The sequence below is a fragment of the Myotis myotis genome, unplaced genomic scaffold (assembly GCF_014108235.1).
Source record: "Myotis myotis isolate mMyoMyo1 unplaced genomic scaffold, mMyoMyo1.p scaffold_m19_p_11, whole genome shotgun sequence".
Lineage (NCBI taxonomy): Eukaryota > Metazoa > Chordata > Mammalia > Chiroptera > Vespertilionidae > Myotis > Myotis myotis.
Window position 1 is genome coordinate 10,312,818 of NW_023416315.1, and position 19,099 is coordinate 10,331,916.

Here is a 19,099-nt window from a genome sequence, read left to right on the forward strand (position 1 = left end):
GTTTGCAGACAGAACAATGAAGGTTTCGGAGTGACACGGTTATGGAGCATGGCGGAAATGAACCTAGGTCTTTGATCCCAAGACTGTGAGGGAGGTAAGAGAGGATGGGTGTGGGCTTTGGGCTTCGATCTCCGTTCTGCCACTTACTGAAGGTGTCATCCCTGGGAGCAGACTTAACTTGCCGCATTCTGAGAATTTGCTGATTTGAGCAGCTGGGCTCATCACACCTGCTGATTACAGATCATCAAACCTGTGCTCCAACAGGATCACAGATGATAGCAGCCTGTGGTGGGGGCTCAGTGCATGGGAGATATCATTATTTTCATTATCTTTTACAGAAATTACTTAGCCTGAAGGAACATTTAGCTGAAACCTAGCTTTGCTCTAGGAAATAATATGGTTAAAGAGCACTGCACACTGAAATGAGCCACATGGACCTTAGAGTGATATTATTTTGCCATAAGGCTGCACTAATTAGAATGTGAACTATGTTGATGAAACAAAGACCCAAGAAGTCAGACTAGCTCTGAGAAGCTGTCTGTAAATGGTGGCTTGCATGGTAAACCCTCGATTTTTGCGGACCTAGATTTAACGAACTTCAGATTTAATGGACAAAATTTCCAGTCCATATGTCGTATGTAAAAATTAACACTCTGTTAATTTTAAAATGCTCTTAACCAAGATTTGCTTATAATTAAGTTAACAGATTACTATTTTTTTATTAATTCGCTATTATTTTCAACAATTTTAGTGAATAGGCCATAAGTTGGGAAAAAACACTAGTAATTTTGCCAACATAAATAAATGTTACGTATCTACAACAATAGTGTCTACACATTGAAATCTAAGAGTCACCACTTGTACACAATGTTTGGGGAATGATTGGCACGTGATCACACCATATCTCACAGTAATTGGTTCTGCTGTCCCCTGGCATGACCTTCGGAAGCACTTTTAAGCCAAGTGGGCAGATGTTCAGCAGTCTGCTAAGCCACACCCCAGCCGTGTGCATTTGTTTATTCTTGCTGACTGGTGAATGCCCGCATTTACTAGACCTCCTCAGTATACATTTAAAATTGCAGTAATACATATAGAAACCTTTTCTATGCAATTAAACTTTTCATACATACTTTTAGTTACACAAATATGTTTACATAATTAAAAACTAATTTATCAATTTTTTAACGCATTTATTCGGCAAACCTACTTTATTATATGACAGACTTTCGGCTTTAATGGACACCGCCCCCCCTCCCCCCCAATTGGTGCGCTATAGCACGGTTTTACTGTAATTTATTACCTGTTTAGAATTATGGCTGTTAATTAGATTACTCCATTAGTTAATTGGCCCTTTTCCTATTCATTAGCTGAAAGGATGTGCCAACAGGCTTGATCCAAGAACCTACACAAGAAAACATTTCCCACTCATGGGATGAAGAATAAAAAAGAAAATGCAGTGGCTAGGAAAAAAAAAATGTAACGGCACAACAATCCAAAGTCCTGCTCTAGATGAGAGAGGCCTTGGTTCTCTCTGGCTCAGTCTCCGGAGGCAACCCCGGAGCTGGATGGTTTATTGTGGACGGTCGCGCACCCCTTTAACTACAGGAGAGGGGGCGCTGCGGGGTGGGTGCTGGGGAGGAAGGCAGGGAGGCTTCCGAGGGTGCTTCCCGGTCAGGTCTCCGCCTGCTCTTCGGGCGGATGACGCTAATGGGATTGACCCTGTCGTTCCAGAAGTGGGGGAGGCGAGGCGGCGAGGGAAGGGGAGGGAGGGAGACCTCTGGCCGGGCAGGGGAAGGGAAGCTCACAATGAGGACAGCCTCGCTTCTGCTGATGGCGCTGACGGCTCTGGGGCCTGAGGGTGTCCAGCGTCTCCCGCGTCACGACATGTGACTTGCTCCCTGCAGCAGTTCTAGTGCGCCCTGCCACCCTCTTTCTGAGACAGGCTGGGTGGACAGTAAGTTGGGAAACGCGGGGATAACAAAGCGAAAGGGGTGTGGCGCGGAGCCGGTGCGGGACCAGCCTGCGGCCCCCCCCCCGCCCCCCGCCCCCCGCCCCCCGCAGTCGCCGCCGCCGGACACGCGACCCCCGAGGGCTGAGCCGGGAGCGCACACGCGCCGGGCGCCTCCCCGCGTCCCACCCGGGAACCTCACACTCGGGGAACGATCGCTTCAATGCAAAGGCCTTTTTGAAAAGAGGAAATAAAGCTCTCAACCAGGCTCACCGGGTACATTTCAGATGTTAGTAGAAAGATGGAGGCTGTTACTGTTATTGTTTTATCGTTATTACTCAAATGAAGCCAGGGTAAAAATCTTCTAATGTTACACACCCCAGGAACCTACCTGGTATATATCCCAGTCTCTAAAAAAGAGCCGATGTTGAAGAATGTTATTCTATTTAAAAATGCCATTTGATAGGCATTTAACTGAATGTGATCAGATTTTTACACCTTTTTAAAACTTTACATTATGACACTTGCAAATGAGAAAATAAAATATTTGTCAGACATTTTGAGTGTTGGTTTAGGAAACATGGCCAAACCCCATTATTAGTTCAGCATATTGCATAAATAGATTGCTCTGACCAGAATATTTAGGGGTAAATATACAGACAATGACTCTGAATTCTTAGGTACCTATGCTGAATTTTCAACAAAAGGTGTTTGATTCTTATTTATGCAAAATGTCTTAAGCCCAGCAGGTGGCTCAGTTGGTTGAGCATCCTACTCCCCCCCCCCCCCCCCCCCAAAAAAAAAAAGGTTTCGGCCTTTGATTCTGGTCAGGTTGCAACATACTAGGTTGCAGGTTTGATCCCTGATTGAGGTACCAGAGGCAATCAATCGATATCCACATTTCTCTCTCCTTTTCCCTTCCTCTCTCAAATCAATGAAAATATCTTCAGATGAGGATTTTAAAAAAATGTCTTAAGACTACATTCAATTTTTTGTACTTAAATGGTATTCCGTATATATGATTTTGTACCTATTTTAAAAAATCAATATTTTTGTATTAAAAATGCAAAACTTGCATGAAAGGAATCACCGATTTTATCACAGTAATCACCTTGGGAAGGGAAGGAGAGGAATGGGAGAAGAGGATGTTAAGGCCTTAGCCGTATCAGTAATGCTTTTATTTCTCTTACAAATAAGCAAGAGAACAGAACTGAATCTTATGTGGAAAAATGTTAATATCTAGGTGGTGAACAAGGATGCCTTTTATATTAACTTTTTGAAAAAATATTTAAAAAGTGTTCCTATACATTTAATATATTTCATTATTAAAAATGCAATGAGCTCTGACCAGTTTGGCTCAGTGGATAGAGCGTTGGCCTGTGGACTGAGGGGTCCTGGGTTCGATTCCGGTCAAGGGCATGTACCTTGGTTGTGGGCACATCCTCAGTGGGGAGTGTGCAGGAGGCAGCTGAATCGATGTTTCTCTCTCATCAATGTTTCTAACTCTCTATCACTCTCCTTCTCTCTTCCTCTCTTTAAAAAATCAATAAAATATATTTTTAAAAAAATGCAATGAAAGAGTATGTGTGAAATTTCCTATATTCTTGACCAACCGGCGTTAGCTGTGTACATCTAATGCACGTCATTTGCTCTAGTAACATTGTCAAAGTTACACACGTTCTCTCCTTTGCACAGGGTTTGACATTAGTTTTACAAATTCAGGCAGCTTGGCTGTGTTAGTTCTCCTACAGTAGATCTAATAAAACCCATGGAAGGGCTCAGGGACACTTACTGAATGAATTGATTATATCTCAGTCCTTTGGTTAAAATCTGCATTTATTACAACTTAATCTTCGTTCATCTTGTAGCGCTTTTTCTCTCTAAAAGAGTCTCATTTAATTTAAATTATGTGAATTACTTTAGCAACCCATACATAGCTCAGAATCAATTGCTGTTATTTTACCCTCGAAAGAATAGCTGTAACATTCATATATTGATATAATATAATAACTTATTAAATGCTTAAGCCATAGCAGGCACTGTGCTAAGCACTTTTCCTGCTATTACACATTAATCCCACAACCAAAAAGTATGGGAGAAGTCTCATCACTTCTGTTTTACGGATGAGGAAGACAGAGGCACAGAAGAGTTCTGGAATGTGTTTCAATCAGGCCGGTTTCCCTCAGAGCCCATGCCCTAACCTACTCTTTCATCTTCCTGAGATATCATCTAGCTCACTATTGCTGTAATTCAGAGGAACATCCCAATGTAGGCATCATGTTTCTTCCTAAGATATGTACTTCTTGCCACATTTGAAAGTTATAATACTAGAATGGCCTTCCAGTTGGTGTGTGGAGCTGGTGGTGTTCCGGCATGCCTACTCACCCCTGTCCAGCTCAGGGCTGTTGAATAGAGGGGACGCACCAGGAATGGTTTTGTACCATCCAGGGTGTAGCTCTACCCTACAAGGCACAGGCTTCTGTTAGTATTAACAGATTGTTTTTCATTCATCAGGGCCTTGTGGTCCTTTTAGGAGGCAACTCCTGTCCTATAGCAAATCCCCCCCCAAACCAGCTCCCCTCAGCCATTGTTTATTCATAAAATGGTGTGTGTATTTGTGGCTAACTTGAATGGATCCTTCTAATTTTTTCTATATTAAAAACACATAATGTTTAGTTGATTTTTTTACTTGACTGGCTCTTTAAAGACCCAAGGGGGTCTTGGACTTGACTTGGTGCCACTTAAGATAACTTCACAGTAGTCAAGAGGTAATTTCATCAAGAAACATTCTGAGCTTCAGTTAAAATGTAAGAGGCTTTTTTTTTTTTTTTTTTTTTTAGCCCCAGGATAAAATAAAATTTCATTTGCTTTTATTTTTCTGCAATAATGCCAATAAGGAGATATTGCCAGGGGCACAAGGGAAGCCAATTCTATAGTTGAACAAATCGATGGTAAATCTACTTGCCAAATCCTAAACATACCCACTGAATGAGTGTTGTGAACACACACACACACACACACACACACACACACACACGCACACACACACACATGCTAAACTATCCAGGGTAAGGATGAGTTCCCCTAAAATAACTTAATCTCCCATTACTAAGATTCTCACATTCTCAAATTCTTCACACATAAAGTGGGTTAGTTATGTACAGTTATGAACTGAAAGCACATAGCATCTTAATTATTAATAACAGATAGCACTTACAGAGTGATAGCATTACTGAATGGTGACTCTGTGCCTGACTCCATTCTAAGCACTTTAATCCTGGAAGCTGGTGCCATTATTATTCCCATTTTTCAGATGAAGAAAACTGAGGCACATAGAGGGTAAGTCTATTGCCCAAGGTCTCACAGCTAATGAATGGCAGTCTTATTTCAAACCCCGTATTTTTTTTTGTCTGTACACTGTATTGTCTCTTGCTGTATCTTCAAACCAAATATAGGATTCCAGAAAATACTACACAAAACTCTAAATGATGATGATGATGGCAACCAATTACTGAGTCTTTATGTATAGGCACTATGGTGGGCTTTTCTTTTTTAACATATCTCATTTAATCTTACTAATCTAGGGATTTAGATTTTATATAGTAAAATTGAAGTTCAGGGAGCTCAGGTAATTTGCTTTAAGTCACAGAGCGAGTTATTGACTGACTTGGGAATTCAAGCAAGTCTACTGCTAGTGCTCATTGCATTTCCTAGCTCCCACACTTGGCATGAGTTCCTAATTTGGTAAGTAAAGAGAACTAGAATATTCTTCTCAGCACTATAATCATCATTAGAAAATTCATGATCACTAATTACCAATAGGAAGCTTGTTATCTTCCCACCTCAGAGTGAGGTTGGGTATAATTTTAAAATACCTTAACATGGTAATATATATATTTATTTCATGGCTTTATAACTTAGTATTTCTGTTAGAACTAATCACTCTGTAGAATAGTGTCTGACTTTTGAATTAAATGCAAATGAATGGCAGGGTCAGAAAGGTATAAACTGTGAACGACTGCACTTTTTCCTTCATATTTGCTCATAATTATTAATTGGGAGGGGGAAAGAACAGAAAATAAACATCTTAAATAAGTCAAGATTTCCCATCCCTTTAAATTTACGGAGATCCAGTAGATGGAAACATAGTCCGATTCCAGACAATAAAAGCAAAATGACAAGTCCCAGGTGGTGGGATCTCATGTTGAGAGTTGAAGGCCAAGAGTCTGAAGAAGAAAAGTCTCCCTGTGAGGAGAGGCATCTGCCTCCTAGGCCCCTTGCCCAGCAAGCACACGCCACTGGCCCAGGCTGCCTCGTTACCTTAGAAGTTTGAGGATGAGGTTCTGGTTTAGGAAGGTTAAGTCACTGCCCCACGTTCATACAACTAGGAAAAGGTGACGCCTAAACCTAACCCCAGGCAGGTCTGAATTCAGCCAGGGCTCTTGGCTATTGGGCCATTCCACCTTGGTTTCTAGGTAGCCAAGAGACTTAGGAGTGGAGATGGCTTCTCTGTAGGCTTACCTCACCAAATTATCAGTGGAGTAAACATGCTTTTCAAATGTTCACTTGGATTTTAATGTTATTACTTCTGAGTGCATTTTCAAATATGAAAAATGGTTAATATAAAAAACTTACAAGAAAAGAATCTCTAAATATATTGAGTTTTCTTTTTGTACCTTTTATGGGAAAGCTCTTTGGAGATTTTTAAGGAATTGAAAATAGGCTGGGTATAGTAATCCTATATTATGCAGTATTTTGAGCAAGGCCAATTATATTAACTTGATTACAATATATTTTTACTTTTTGAACCACATCAATACAAGACAAAAGAACACACACTGAGCAAGTAATTTTTGCCCTTCTTTTTTGTTATAATTTGACCACTTTGTAAGACCTGGGTAGATATCTTTGTATCAACAGATTCAGGCATGTACTTTTTTCCTGAGAAGATGATTGTGTTTATATTACAAAGATTAAAACACACACACATAGTGCTATGTGAATGTGGCCAAGTCATCTACTTGGAACTGTAAGTATCTTGGTCTCTTCTGGCACTGCGCGGAAAACATGGTGCCATTGGGCATGTTTCTAAAACCCTCAGACAAGATTTCATGAGTGGGCCCAGCTGGCATGGCTTAGTGGTTGAGCGTCAACCTATGAACCAGGAGGTCACAGTTCGATTCCCGGTCAGGGCACATGCCCGGGTTGTGGGCTCAGTTCCCAGTAGGGAGTGTGCAGGAGGCAACAGATCAATGATTCTCTCTCATCATTGATGTTTCTATCCTCCTCTTCCTCTTCCTTCATCTCTGAAATCAATTTCTTTTTTAAGATTTCACGAGTAGGCAATATTGATTTCTCTGTAAATGTATCTTTTTTTTCATTTTAGGAGGTTTGTGTACTATATACAATCAACTATTTTAGTACAGTTTCTAAAATAAAAAATTTAAATACAATCAATGCCTATTCACTATATGCAGAGTACCAACCAAGCTTCTACTTTGAAGCTTATTTCCTTAAAGGTAATTATGGGCTGGGAGAGATGGAGCAAGCAAGGGCCAAACAAAGCAAAGGATGAAACTAGCCCCTGGTAAGGGGATGGGTTTGTAATTGGCAAAATGATCAGCCATTAAATTATCAGAAGAACAAACTCCTAATAATCCTTAAGGAATTTTCTCCATCACAAATTCTCAAGTGGTGGGGCAGAGTGGTGCATTTTACTTGGACACTGGAACAGAAAAATCAGAGGGAAATACACATCAGTGGATCGGGTTTCTACCGCGCACTCCTAAATTCTACCTCGCAAGGGCCGGCGGCCTCGCAGGAATAAATTGGGGTGTTCTATTTTGGGCCTAACTCTAGGAAACAGCTTCTAGGATTGACCTGATCTAAGAATGAGTTATAGATATTATAACCAACTTTTCCTCCACACCAATACCCGTCCCTCCAGAAATCTTAATAGGCTTTTGAGAGCCCCCATTTAGAGCCGCTGCATAAAATGATACTTTGATGAAAAGGGATTGGAACACGGGTTAAAGCCGACATTGAAAGGTGACTGTGGAGGGCACGGTGTTCATACAATCCTCCTTTAATATGTGTGGTGTGCACCTGTGATAAGATGATTCATTACCTGGGGCCGCTCTTTGACAAGCTCTATCGTTCAGCCCTCGGGGTTCTGACGGGACAATCCTGCACCCGCCCAGGAAATATAACAAGGTCAGCTTTTTTCCCTGTGACCTAACCGGAGATGGTTTAGCTTATAATGCATCTCTGTTTACTATTTATGTAAAATAAAAGCAGGGTTCGAGATATCACAGTTCCTGTTCTCCACAGAGCTGGCCAAGCAGGGATGCATAAACTCACTAGCAGGTAAATAACTCCGGGAGGAAAAATCTCAGAGAGGGTGCAAGCTCCTTCTCCCTTGTGTGTCATCACCAGAAATACTGTTAATAAAGATTAAAAATGCATGTAAACTATATTGCATATATACATACAATAATACCTGGAGAAATAAGATTAAAATGGTGAGCCTAGGAAAAAAGTAAAAGAAATGGTAACATTTGAGACAGAGTGTCAGGCCTCTGAATGGAGGGCACCCCGACACCATCAGCTTCAATTCTGGTTTGTTTTTCAAACAGCTTTTATATTAAATGGGGTTTTGAAGATGGAGCCACCCTCATCTTAAGCTCCATCAGTATTTCGGTGACCACAACACTGGCACATGAGTGGTGTAAGGGAGTGCGCGTGCTGCTCAGGACATGAGGAAGGTTTGCTGGCCCGGCAGACTGAAGGGAACCTACAAGCACACAAGAGACCACCGAGCTTCCATGAGCATCAGCAAGAAGCTAGGCATGTGCAGCCAACTTGCAGTGGGCTTCACTCTAACGCACCCTTTTTCTTTGATTTTTTACACAATTTTGTCAGTCTTTTCCGATCACCTCCCCATACATCCAGAAACTGGCTTATAATGTCAATTTATTAAGCTTAGAAATTTTAGAGAAGTTAGAGAAGGAAACTTACCCATTTCCAAAATTACCCAAGTTTTTAAAGAATGAAAAAATAAAAAAACAAAACCAAAATTTTATTTTTAAAATTTATCTTTTTTAAAAAAATACCCTATTATGAAAAGTTAATTTCTTCAATTAAGGTCTGCAAACAAGTCACCATATAGAAATAAAAACAAAATGTGACAGATATTCTGGGGAGAAGGAAAAAGAAATCTTCCTTCTAAAATATAGAAAAACCTCCCAACCCTTCTCCCATTCTTGACATTGCTAGTAAACATTATTTATTTGCCTCATATAGATGTGGTTACATATCACTGTCATGCAAAAGAAATTCATTTCCTTTCCGAGTTCAATCTGCCATAAATATTCACTCTTGTTCCCATCTCCCACTCACCTGTCCTTGTGCATTAGTAACTAGTTGACCTGTGACCCCCTGAAGACTGGAGAGGGCATTGCCAAAGGCCTGTGAGCTTGCTATGGAGCCCATGGCTGCTGCTGCTGCAGCCGCTGCAGCCTGACTTGCTAGTGGATTATTAACCAGCTGCAAAGAGAGAAAAGATTAGGGTGAAACCACCAGAGACGCACAGGGACAGCACACGAATACAACATTCACTGGAGGGAGAAAGTTCTCGCCCCAACTAGTTCATGCAAAGGGCCCGGAACCCACCAGAGGGGGCCTGGTGCACATTCCCTCAGAAGCTGTGGGGGTTGGGGGTGGTTGGAAATGAGGCTGGGAGAAAACTATTCTCCACCAAGACTAGGGTGCTTAATGGAGCCTGGGTTTAGGACTAGTCCAGGAGAGAGTGAGGTGGGTCCCTGGGGTCTTCCTAGGTGGGGAAATGATTTGGGAGAAGTCCCTGCCTTTTGTCCTCTAGACTACATAAAACTCTGAGGAAATGTCCACTTTTCTTGAGGGAACCAAACAGAATGTGGGATTAAAACAGGAGTAAGAGTGAAAGAGAGGAATATATTTTTTTGGGATTTTTTCAAATAAATTGATCTTTTTCATTTGGGAATTGCGGTTTCTTTTAGGGTTATTGGGTAAGGCCGATGGCTCACTCCACCTCCTTCTCTAAAGAAGAAGGAAACCAAAGTCAGCAGAAATGGAAACCTCCAACCTCTGTGCTTTCAGAGGGTGAGTCTAGAGTCCCTTTTTGAGGGACTCACCCTGACCATGAGATTCAAGGCCAATGAGAAAGGTCCTATGGTGAACGGTCAGGTTGACATCTGCTTACTATTTTAGCTGATATATACTGTTCTGTTGGCTTCTTTCCTGGGACAAGAGTGAAATAGAAAGAAGAATTTGATTGGGAAGGGGGGGCACTCAACGGGGAGGTTATGGCTGCCAAAATCAGTTTTTCATGGAGACCAATTCAATATTCTTTATCCTGCCAATTTTCCACACCACAGGTTTTCAGGCCTTCTGACCATGAGGCAGAAGTGTAGCTTGAACTAAAATCTGCATTTAGGTTAATGACTAGATATAAATTCAAGAAATATTATAACTATTTTCACAGTATTGGTTTTGATACATGAATTTCATTTGTATTTATTCTAAGGTGTTATTTTTCCCCATATAGTTCCTCTCAAGTACAACAATTGTTGTGTGTAGCAATGCATTTTCCATCACCAGTTCCCACATCCATGAAATTCCTGCATTTTAGCAGGAACCTGCCAAGGCTAAGACTTGGGAGAAAAAGAATTAATGCCATACTTAATGCAAGGCCTGGAAGCTCTTTGAAAGATGCCTCTTCCTTCTTTCCTTCTTTCTTTCTTTCTTCTTCCATTCTTTGTCTCACTCTCTTTTCTTTCTCTCTTTCTTTTCATTCTTTCCCCCCCAAAATATTTCATTATTTAATTACTTTGAAAATTTGCCTAGAATTTATACCATTTCACAATGAGGAAATACTAGTTGTCAAAGGAACAGAAAGAAGAATAGGAATTAATAATTCTTTCTTCATAAATGTGATATTTTTATCTTATTGGTTTCTTTATTTATTACCAATTTTTGCATAACTAGTTCTACAGTAATCCCATTGACCTAGCACATTTTTTAAAAATGAAAATCCATTTTAAGCTCATTCCTTTATGTCTTTTGCCTTTATCTCTCTACTAGAAGACGATAATGATTTTCTTTTTAAGGAGAAAAAAAATTCTCACTCATCAGCCTCAAGAGAAGCCCTGTCTTATGCCAGATTACCACCATGAGATTTAAAATTCAGGTTGCCTTGATCTTGGTTTTCTGGGTATATTTTGACAGTGTATATGAGGCAAGTAATGGTAATATTAAGAGAGAACTCTTTTTGTTTTTGGCTTGACTACCTAAAGGGATAAAGTTCATAGTGTGTTCATTTTTCACTCGTAAAGTAAAGAGATCCCTTGAGGAATCCCATCCCCAAACTGCCAGACAGGGACTGCCCATCGGTATACTAGTCTCAGACTGTCTGCCAGCTGCTAGGTTTACATTTCTTTTATGTAGTACAAGTGGAAATCATAATGAAATTCCTGAGTTTCAGGGAGATCTCAAAATAATCTTCCTAATCCGCAAAGAAAGATTAAATTATGTGGAGTTTGGTTTTAGTGTTGAATATACAATTTTGGATGAAAAATGTAAGTCAGTATACACTGAGCGGCCAGATTATAATGACTGGCCAGATTGTTATGATCACCCCATCAGTGCTTCATTGACACTTCCAAAAATACTGAATATTGAACACTTCTTAAGCAAATACTCCCAAGGTTTTATTATTATTATTTGCATAACTAATTCACTTCATTGTACTGATGGGGTGGTCATAATAATCTGGTCGGTCATAATAATCTGGCCACTCAGTGTATATGGAATTCTCTCTGAAGAAAATAGATGTGATTCCTATTTAATGAAGGGAAAATATTTTTAGAAGTTGTAAGACATTTCTTAACCTCTAGGTCAATCAAAAATTCACGTAGGAAACTGTGGAATTACTCTCTGGATACAATACAGCAGTGCAGAGTGAGAATTTTCCACATTTAGGACACTTGTGTGTTGTTCAGCTATAGTCCCATGTATTTTCTGTAAATACAGGCATTATATAAAGGTTAAATTATTATTCTAAATGTAAAACCAAATAGATCCTTAACGGTGGGCTCTGAGCCTTTGTGTAATGGGGCCAGGAATGGGTACCTTCTGCTGCTTTGGAAGATTGCTTCAGCAACCACAAATGTACAGATTTTGTTCATTTTTAATGTTTATTTCCTCTATATCTGGGCCTAGATCGAAACCCAATTTGTTCCTTTTTGCTGCCTTTCATTCTTAATGGTGCAAATGCCAACTGGATGACTCTTTTATTTCCAGTCTGGCATCCCTAGGTCTGTGTGAAAAGCAAGTGGGCTCTCGGGAGATGCCTTGCTGGCCCCTGGAACTAGAGCTGGAACTAGCGGCGAGGGAGTGTGGTGTGTGCAGACAGCGGCTACAAGTCAATCTGTAAGCTGACAGCATTTCAGGTGGACCATTGGGCTGTTGATGGATACAACTTGATATCTTTTGGCTTTTCTGTCTGCATCTGCCAAGGCAGGGATGTTATATGCAGAAGACATGTGGCAAGGAGGGGGGAGGGGATGGTGGGGAAACCACAGTGTTCTCTTCATCACCTCAGGTCATGTCACTCTGTGTTGTCCCCAGTCATGTCCTATTAGCAGTGTTCCTATCAACGCTTCCTCGTGATCGGAGACTCGGGGTAGATTTGGACAGCGGGGCGCCCAGGCACAATAAATGCACATAATGAGCATGCTAACGTTCTGGGGTCAACTGGATATTTTGAAGTTGCTGCCAAGTTTAGGCCTTCAGATCTTTCATTGCCAGTGTGCCTGACCAGCCAAGGATGGCCCAGATAAAGTCTGACTGCATTACGTACTTGTACTTTCAACAGACCAACTTGGAAGACATGCTGAATTCTAGTGCATACAATTTATAAACGCGGAAGATCTCAAAGCAAGGATCTGCAGGGGGCCAGAGTTCTCATGCTCCAACCAAATGGATTCTGGTCTATGCATACATCAAGCTATAATTCTGGAACCTTAGATAGTCTAAAAACCTACTAAGAGAAACACGGATTTCTTAAGATACCATCTCCCAAACTTTTAGGGAATAAAATAACAGAATAATTTTTAAAATAGTTTTGTTCAAGTAAGGAAGGACCCCCAAACCTCACAGAGCCATGTCTTCCATTCATGCAGTTGAAGGCATCGGCTCTGAAACCAGACTGCCTGGGCTGTGACTTTTAGTAAACCATGCCTCCTTGTCTCATGGGTAAAATGGGTGTAAAAAGAGTATCCATTTTACTATGTAGAAAAATGGAAAATGTTTATGATATAAGTGAATAAAACAATACAAAATGAAAAAATATGCATTTAAAAATAGCAGTTATTTCAGGTACACGCTCACAGAGTAATGACGAGAATTAAATGAGATTACACATGCAGAAGTTTGAGAACAATACTTTGCACATATCACATTCTTAATAAATGCTCGTATTCTCACAGTTCATATTATGTTTGAGGATGTTGAACTGATCAGTTTATCAGAATTTGAATTCAACTCAACAAATATCTTTCCACTTTTGAAATATTGCAAACCCAGGTATGTTCTCTATTTTTACATTTTAACTGTATTCTCTAATTTTGCTGTACTTATTTTTTTTTTTAAGTATCTTTTTATTGATTTCAGAGAGGAAGGGAGAGGGAGAGGGAGAGGGAAAGACAGAAACATCAATGTGAGAGAATCATTGACCAGCTGCCTCCTGCATGCCCCCCACTGGGGATTGAGCCCCCAACCTGGGCATGTGGCCCCCGCCCCCCCCCTCCCCCCGGAATCGAACTTGGGACCCTTAGGTCCGCAGGCTGATGCTCAATCCACTGAGCCAAATTGGCTAGGGCACTGTACTTATTTTTTAAAGGGTAGCTTAAAAGAAAATATTAGCTAACTAACACGATTATTAGATGAGGTGAGTAAAAAGACAAATAAGTTGGTTAAAAATATTTCAGACTGGCCTAGCCAGTGTGGCTCAGCGGTTGAGTGTTGATCCAGGAACCAAGAGGTCGCTGGCTCATATCTGGTCAGGGCACATGCCCAGATTGCAGGCTCAATCCCCAGTAGGGGGCGTGCAGGAGGCAGACGATTGATGATGTTCCTTTCTCATCAATGTTTCTGTCTCTCTATTACTCTCCCTTCCTCTGTCTCTCAAAATTAATAAAACACATAAAAAATATTTCAGACTGGAGGAGCTCATAAAGAAGTATTTTAAAACATGATTTCTCCTGTTTGTCTTGGGCTTCTCATATTTGATTATTTATAGAGAAAATGGTGTTTTAATTTTGAGGCCCGTGTCAGTATGTGACAGACCAGCAAGGGAAACCTCCTTTCTAGTACATTATCCACACACTTAGTTTACATTTGTTAGATTTCTACAAGGACACCCATTTTGGAGTTTAATTCCTGTGTTATGTCAAAATATTGTGAATAAATCCCACACTTGCTGATTTGATAGTGGAGCCATGCAGGAAAAAGATTTATTTTAAATTTTTTAAAAATAGGATTTGCAGTTTCTACATCAACATATCAACATTGGTCATTGAGTATAAATCTATAGAGCTTTTGTGCACATTCTTGTTATCTGTGGATACTAAATGTAAAGGGTAGTGAGAAGAAAAGCTTTGATAAAGTCTCTTTTTTTAAAAATATATATATTTATTGATTGATTTCAGAGAGGAAGGGAGAAAGATAGAAACATCAATGATGAGAGAGAATCATTGATTGGCTGCCTCCTGCACACCCCCCCACTGGGGATCAAGCCACACCCAGGCATGTGCCCTTGGCCGGAATCGAACCTGGGACCCATCAGTCCGCAGGCTGATGCTCTACCCACTGAGCCAAGCCACCTAAGGCTGATAAAGTCTCTTGAAGACACACTCTTAAGTGATGTCACATATGTATGACATTAAATAAGTGTCACCATAGATGATGGAGCGTGTATCTTGATCCAAGTCTTGCCCCATCTTCTCTTTCTCAGAAATATGCACATTCTACTGCTTGGTAAAGAATTCAGGTTTTTTGAATCTGAACATTAGTAATAGCAATACTTTTCATGAAATTTTGCTGATGATGTTATTCTATTATTAGAAATCTTTTTTACAAAAATATGGCAGCAGGATGAGGCAGTTTAGCTATGGTATTATATTCCCATTTTATGCATTTATTCCAAGAGGGCCTTATGAATACAGAGGCTCAAAACCTTCCTTTGGAGCATAATGGACCCATGATCTATAGTTTTATCATTCTCTTCATGAGCTATGTGGATTTTATAGAGTATGGATTTTGGAGCAGCTCTCTTTGCTACTAACTTTTCAATTTAGAATCCTGAAAATGTGGTGCAATTTGTTTTTCAATGAGGATGTTCATAAATGCATTCATCTCACTCTACTCCTTATTTAGGGTACAAAGTGACTTGCAGTGGCTGCCTGGAAACAGGAAGACAATCGTGGCTTTTTGAGTTCACTCACATACATTCCGTCTTGCTTTTCTTACACTGTGTATGTGAGAACTGTGTCTCAGTTCCTTAGGATTCTTTTAACCAAATCAGCACTTCCACGTCTTACCCTCACGTCTTCTCTCCAAATGTCAAGGAAATTCCAGCAGATACATACAGGTCATATTCATCTCAACAACATACTTGATGTGTGTTTTAGCCTACTAGGCTTTCCCCCGTGGTCTCATGATTATAATGAAAAGGAAAATGGGGGGCGGGGGGGGGGGGGGCTGGCAACCTAGTTCAGTATCTGGTTAAAACTAGTCTTACTTCCCCACTCTGACTGATTTGGGTGGAGCTGCAGAGCCCAACCCCGGGGGCTCCACCACAGCTGACGTGGGCGGAGCTGCGGGGACCCTCAGGGGCCGCCACAGGAGGAGATATACAGGTCAGAGCCTCCCCACGAGTTCAGTTCAGGCCTTGGATCCGGAATTCCCCTGGACTAGCAGATCTGTGAAATGAAGGTTAAACTTTCCTCCCTCAGAGCTGGCTGATCGTTCTCCCGTGCCTTCTGCCACAACAATCACACGTTATAAAACTCATATCGCAGTTAGGAATAAGCTCGTGAAGTTGAATATGGAGCCAGGTTTTCCTGCTTGCTCTCTGCGCAGGTCTCCATAGAGATGACAGCATGCTAGATGCGGACCATCCACATTTCTGCCAACAGAAGTCTGATCATTGTTGAGAAGTCTCATGCCGGAGTGGCGAGATTTGCAGTGATGACTCAGGCACTGCAACGTACTAAGATACCCTGATTCATCAATGTAAAATCACATTGAGTTCAGGATAGTTTTAGAATAATTTATATTTTAATTTCGTGGTAAAACTTTAAGTATACTAACTTTCTATTAATGCTTCAAGACCCAGCCATGTTGGTTAACAGGGGAATTTTTAAAGCTACTACTAACTTTTCTAACTCTTAGTGACTTTTCTAAAAGAAAGTTACTACTATCTTTTCCAGAAAGGATGAGGAGGGGAGGAGTTCCAATTCCCCCAGAGAATTTAGATCCCGCTCTATCTAAGGCAGGGGTCCTCAAACTACGGCCCGCGGGCCACATGCAAATACAAATCTTGTATTTGTCCACGTTTTGTTTTTTTACTTCAAAATAAGATATGTGCAGTGTGCATAGGAATTTGTTCATAGTTTTTTTTTTTTTTAAACTATAGTCCGGCCCTCCAACGGTCTGAGGGACAGTGAACTGGCCCCTGTTTAAAAAGTTTGAGGACCCCTGATCTAAGGCACAGAAGCTGGGTGTTCATGCTTCACAGAGATTCCCAGAAGAGCTCCCGGGTTGAGGAGAGGCCTGGGAATGAAAGCCCAGGCAATGTTGCATCGCTGGCTCTTTGCTCTTGGGGGGAAGTGGAGTCCTTGGACGGAGGATGCAGGTGCTGGTCATTGAAAGCCCTGCCTAAGGGGTGAGGGGAACTCACAGAAAAAAGGGATTCCAAGGGATCTGGGTGGAGCATTAGCACTGCCTGCTACAGTGCAAATGTCACTTCCTTTTACTCGTTAATGTTTACTCCCAGAAACATTTATTCAGTACCCACTATGTTTTGGGCGCTGTGTGAGGGGAGACTGTGAGTGACAGATTGGCATGTTCCTTACCCTCATGGCACATTAAATAGGGAAAGAGCTTTTGGTGGGAAGGAATGGGAAGTAGAAAAAGATGAGTGGGCAAGGGGGCAGGACCCAGACCTTTTCATGGATCCTCAACTATGCCAGGATGTTTGTATTTGCTGTTTTTAAGTCTATAACTCTCCCATTCAGACATCTCTTTTTCCCAGGCTATCTCCTAAGAGACACCTTCTTGACTACCCTAGCTAAATGGCATTCCCCTCCCCCCCTTTTTTTAGAGATTCATGCCAAAACACATATAAACAAATGATATAATGTTTGTGTTTATTTCAAAATAATCCAGGATGGGGTGGGGAGAGTGGGTAGGGAGAGAGATGAGGGTCTTGGTTTGATCATTGTAGAAGCATAAAGGTGGATATTGACCTTCAAACAACATGGGTTTGAACTCTGGGTGTCCATTTATATGCAGATATTTGAAATAAATACAGTAAATATATTTTCTCTTATGATTTTCTTAATAGCATCTTTTCCCTCTAGCTTATTTTATTGTAAAGAATACAGTATATGACACATACAGAATATCCCAAAATATGTGCTAACCAATTGTTTATGTTATTCGTAAGGCTTCTGGTCAGTCAATAGTAGCCTATTAGTACAGTGGGCCCTCCCCATCGGTGGGTTTTCAATGGTGGATCAAAAATACCATGTTTGATCTGTAGTTGGTAGAATCCATGGATGTGAAACCCGAGGGCATGAAGGGCTGACTGTAGTTAAGTTTTTGAGGAGTCCAAAGTTACACATGAATTTTTTGACTGCATGGAAAGTTGATGCCCCAGTTCCCTGTTCAAAAATCAATTGTCCTATTTTTTCTACTTTTATATTTGCTTGCAATTTTCCATAATAAAAAGTTTTAAAAATTTATTTTTCACTCTCCATCACATCTTCTTACTTGTTTCACAACATTTTGAATCTAACAGTGTATTACTCATTTGTTTGCTCTTTTCATTCCTCTCTCTAGGATTTAAATGTTTGCTGACTGCTAAATCTTCAGCTCCTTCAAGAGTACCAGGCACTCAGTAGGCCTTCAACCAATGTTTATGAAATAAATGTATGAAGAAGTGAGTTGAATATCTCTTGGCCTCACTGGGAACCTGGTGGGAGGTTGACCCTTCAATATTTATAAAAAAGAGTAAAAATTTTGGAGGCAAATTTGTCTAAACTCTTCTGACATTGTCATACTTTACAGCAAGCATGTCAAACTCAAAGGCTAACATGGGCCAAATAAACAAGGTTTAAGTTTATGTGTGCTGCAAAAAAAAAAAAAAAGCTTCAATTTTCATAGAAACATACGTTTATTTCGATAGAGACATGCTGAATTCAAAGGGTAATCGTTAACATAATAGAACATTTTAATAAAAAAATATTTTTTCTTCAACATTCACTTACCAGACACTGAATAACTGCACAAATTAATAATCATAATGCAAATACCACTATTTTTCTTGTTCTCCGAAAGTGAAATATTTCCTGTTGCGCACACCAAACAAGTCAGTACAAGACTAATGATGTGGCAATTGCCTGCTGAAATATTCGCTGCTGGTATTAGTGGAGAGAAATGGTGCGCCTGTGCATAAAGTGCATAAGGGAAATGAATGCAATACGGTTATAGTAATCAGTCATTAGTGAACGCTGTAGTTTGTTATTAATAATTATATGTAACAGGATATTGTAAAAATTAAGTTAAGAAATTTTTATTAAAATGTTTCTTACATACCGTTATATTGGCTGGGCCGCAAAAATATTCATTGTGGGCCACATGTGGCCCATGGGCTGCGAGTTTGACATGCTTGCTGTACAGTCTCCCACACCATGCTGACTGACTGGTAAAAGCCTGAAACATGGGTGACATGGTTCTGAGGTTCTTGAATAACCCCTGATGTGTCAATCATGTGAATTGGCACCAGCCCTTACAGTTTTCCTTCAGCTGCCCAGACAGATTCCCAGAGGT

The 19,099-nt window shown here is 40.6% G+C and overlaps 1 protein-coding gene across 1 annotated transcript in view; it reads right to left on the reverse strand.

Moving 5' to 3' along the window:
• Positions 1-19,099, reverse strand: part of POU6F2 (POU class 6 homeobox 2) — a 398,488-nt gene that overhangs the window by 41,773 nt on the left and 337,616 nt on the right. The window contains exon 6 of the mRNA XM_036326978.1: positions 9,347-9,493. Within this exon, the coding sequence (XP_036182871.1) occupies positions 9,347-9,493 (147 nt within the window). The remainder of the gene's footprint in view (positions 1-9,346; positions 9,494-19,099) is intronic.